This window comes from Naegleria gruberi (assembly GCF_000004985.1).
Source record: "Naegleria gruberi genomic scaffold NAEGRscaffold_1226, whole genome shotgun sequence".
In the NCBI taxonomy this organism is placed as follows: domain Eukaryota; phylum Heterolobosea; class Eutetramitea; order Acrasida; family Naegleriidae; genus Naegleria; species Naegleria gruberi.
In genome coordinates, this window is record NW_003162689.1 from 23 (window position 1) to 1,243 (window position 1,221).

Sequence of the window (1,221 nt, forward strand, 5' to 3'; positions counted from 1 at the left end):
TTAGATAATGATGAAAATAATGATAAATTATTAATAGATAAAGGTGTTGATGGAGTAGATAAAGAAGAGGATGTTGTTGATAAAGTAGGTGATGATAATAATTCATCCATATTTGATATTGTTATATTACTAGTATTATTATCTTCATTATGTTGTTGATGATGATGAGAATGTTGATGATTATTAATAGATAGATTATTGTTTTGATCAGTGGTGAAAGTTGTTGTACTTATTGTATCCGATAGAGAAGATGATTGTTTTTTCATTTTTTTATCAAGTAAGATTGTGTTGTTGATGTGTTAACAATTATTCATCAGAGAGTATTATTTAGGTTGTTGTTGATCACATGTGATTTGTGTGAAAATGATAGAGTAGTAAAATGTTTGTTATTTGTTTGTTGGTGTAAATGTTTATTTAATAAAAATACAATAAATAAAATCTAAAATAATAATCAAAAATTAAAGAATTAAACATCTCTTTGATGGTTTCTTTACAACTTGATCATTGTTATTAATTTTAACAGTTTCTTTTTTAGGTGCTGAAAGTGAATTTTCAAATGAATGTTCAAAAATACCATCTACCATCTATTATTATTATTGATATTATAAAATAATAAAATTAAAAATATTTCAAATTAAAATAAATATTAAATAATAAATATAAAATAAAATAATAAAATATAACACATACTCTATCAAAAGCTACATCAACATTTAAAGAATTCATAGCAGATGTTTGTAAACAAACAGAAATATTATTTCTTTGTGCCCATTCATTTGCTTCATTTTCAGTTACTTGTCTCTGATCTTCCAAGTCAACTTTATTTCCAACTAGAATTAATGAAACATTTGGATCTGCATATTGTTTAACATCATTTAACCATGTTGATAAATTTTCAAATGATTTTCTTTGTGTTATATCATATACCATTATAACTCCTTGTGCTCCTTTATAATAACTTGTTGTTATTGTTCTAAAACGTTCTTGTCCTATTATTATTTATATTATTATTATTTATATATGTTTAATTATATTATTTATATTATATTTATATTATTTATATATTTATATATATATTAATTACAAATATATATTTTATAATCTACACATACCAGCAGTATCCCATATTTGTAATTTAACTTTTTTTCCATTCTTTTCCATATTTTTAATTTTAAAATCAACGCCAATTGTACTGACGTGACTAACATTAAATTGATTCTC

At 21.9% G+C, this 1,221-nt stretch overlaps 1 protein-coding gene across 1 annotated transcript; it reads right to left on the bottom strand.

Annotated features, from left to right (window-relative positions):
• Positions 1 to 392: 392 nt before the first annotated feature.
• Positions 393 to 1,221, bottom strand: NAEGRDRAFT_82387 (rab family small GTPase). The gene is made up of 3 exons (XM_002667954.1): positions 1,113 to 1,221; positions 691 to 989; positions 393 to 584 (listed from the first exon to the last, which is right to left on the bottom strand). Exons 1-3 carry the CDS (start codon positions 1,159 to 1,161, stop codon positions 459 to 461), a joined length of 474 nt encoding a protein of 157 aa, XP_002668000.1. The 5' UTR covers positions 1,162 to 1,221; the 3' UTR covers positions 393 to 458.

What these genes read in the sequence shown, in the direction of transcription:
- NAEGRDRAFT_82387 (XM_002667954.1), bottom strand. Translation starts at nt 1,161, where the DNA reads ATGGAAAAGAATGGAAAAAAAGTTAAATTACAAATATGGGATACTGCT. An exon ending in ACAAATATGGGATACTGCTG is followed by an intron (nt 990 to 1,112) that starts GTATGTGTAGAT and finishes AAATAATAATAG; the next exon opens with GACAAGAACGTTTTAGAACA. An exon ending in TTGATGTAGCTTTTGATAGA is followed by an intron (nt 585 to 690) that starts GTATGTGTTATA and finishes TAATAATAATAG; the next exon opens with ATGGTAGATGGTATTTTTGA.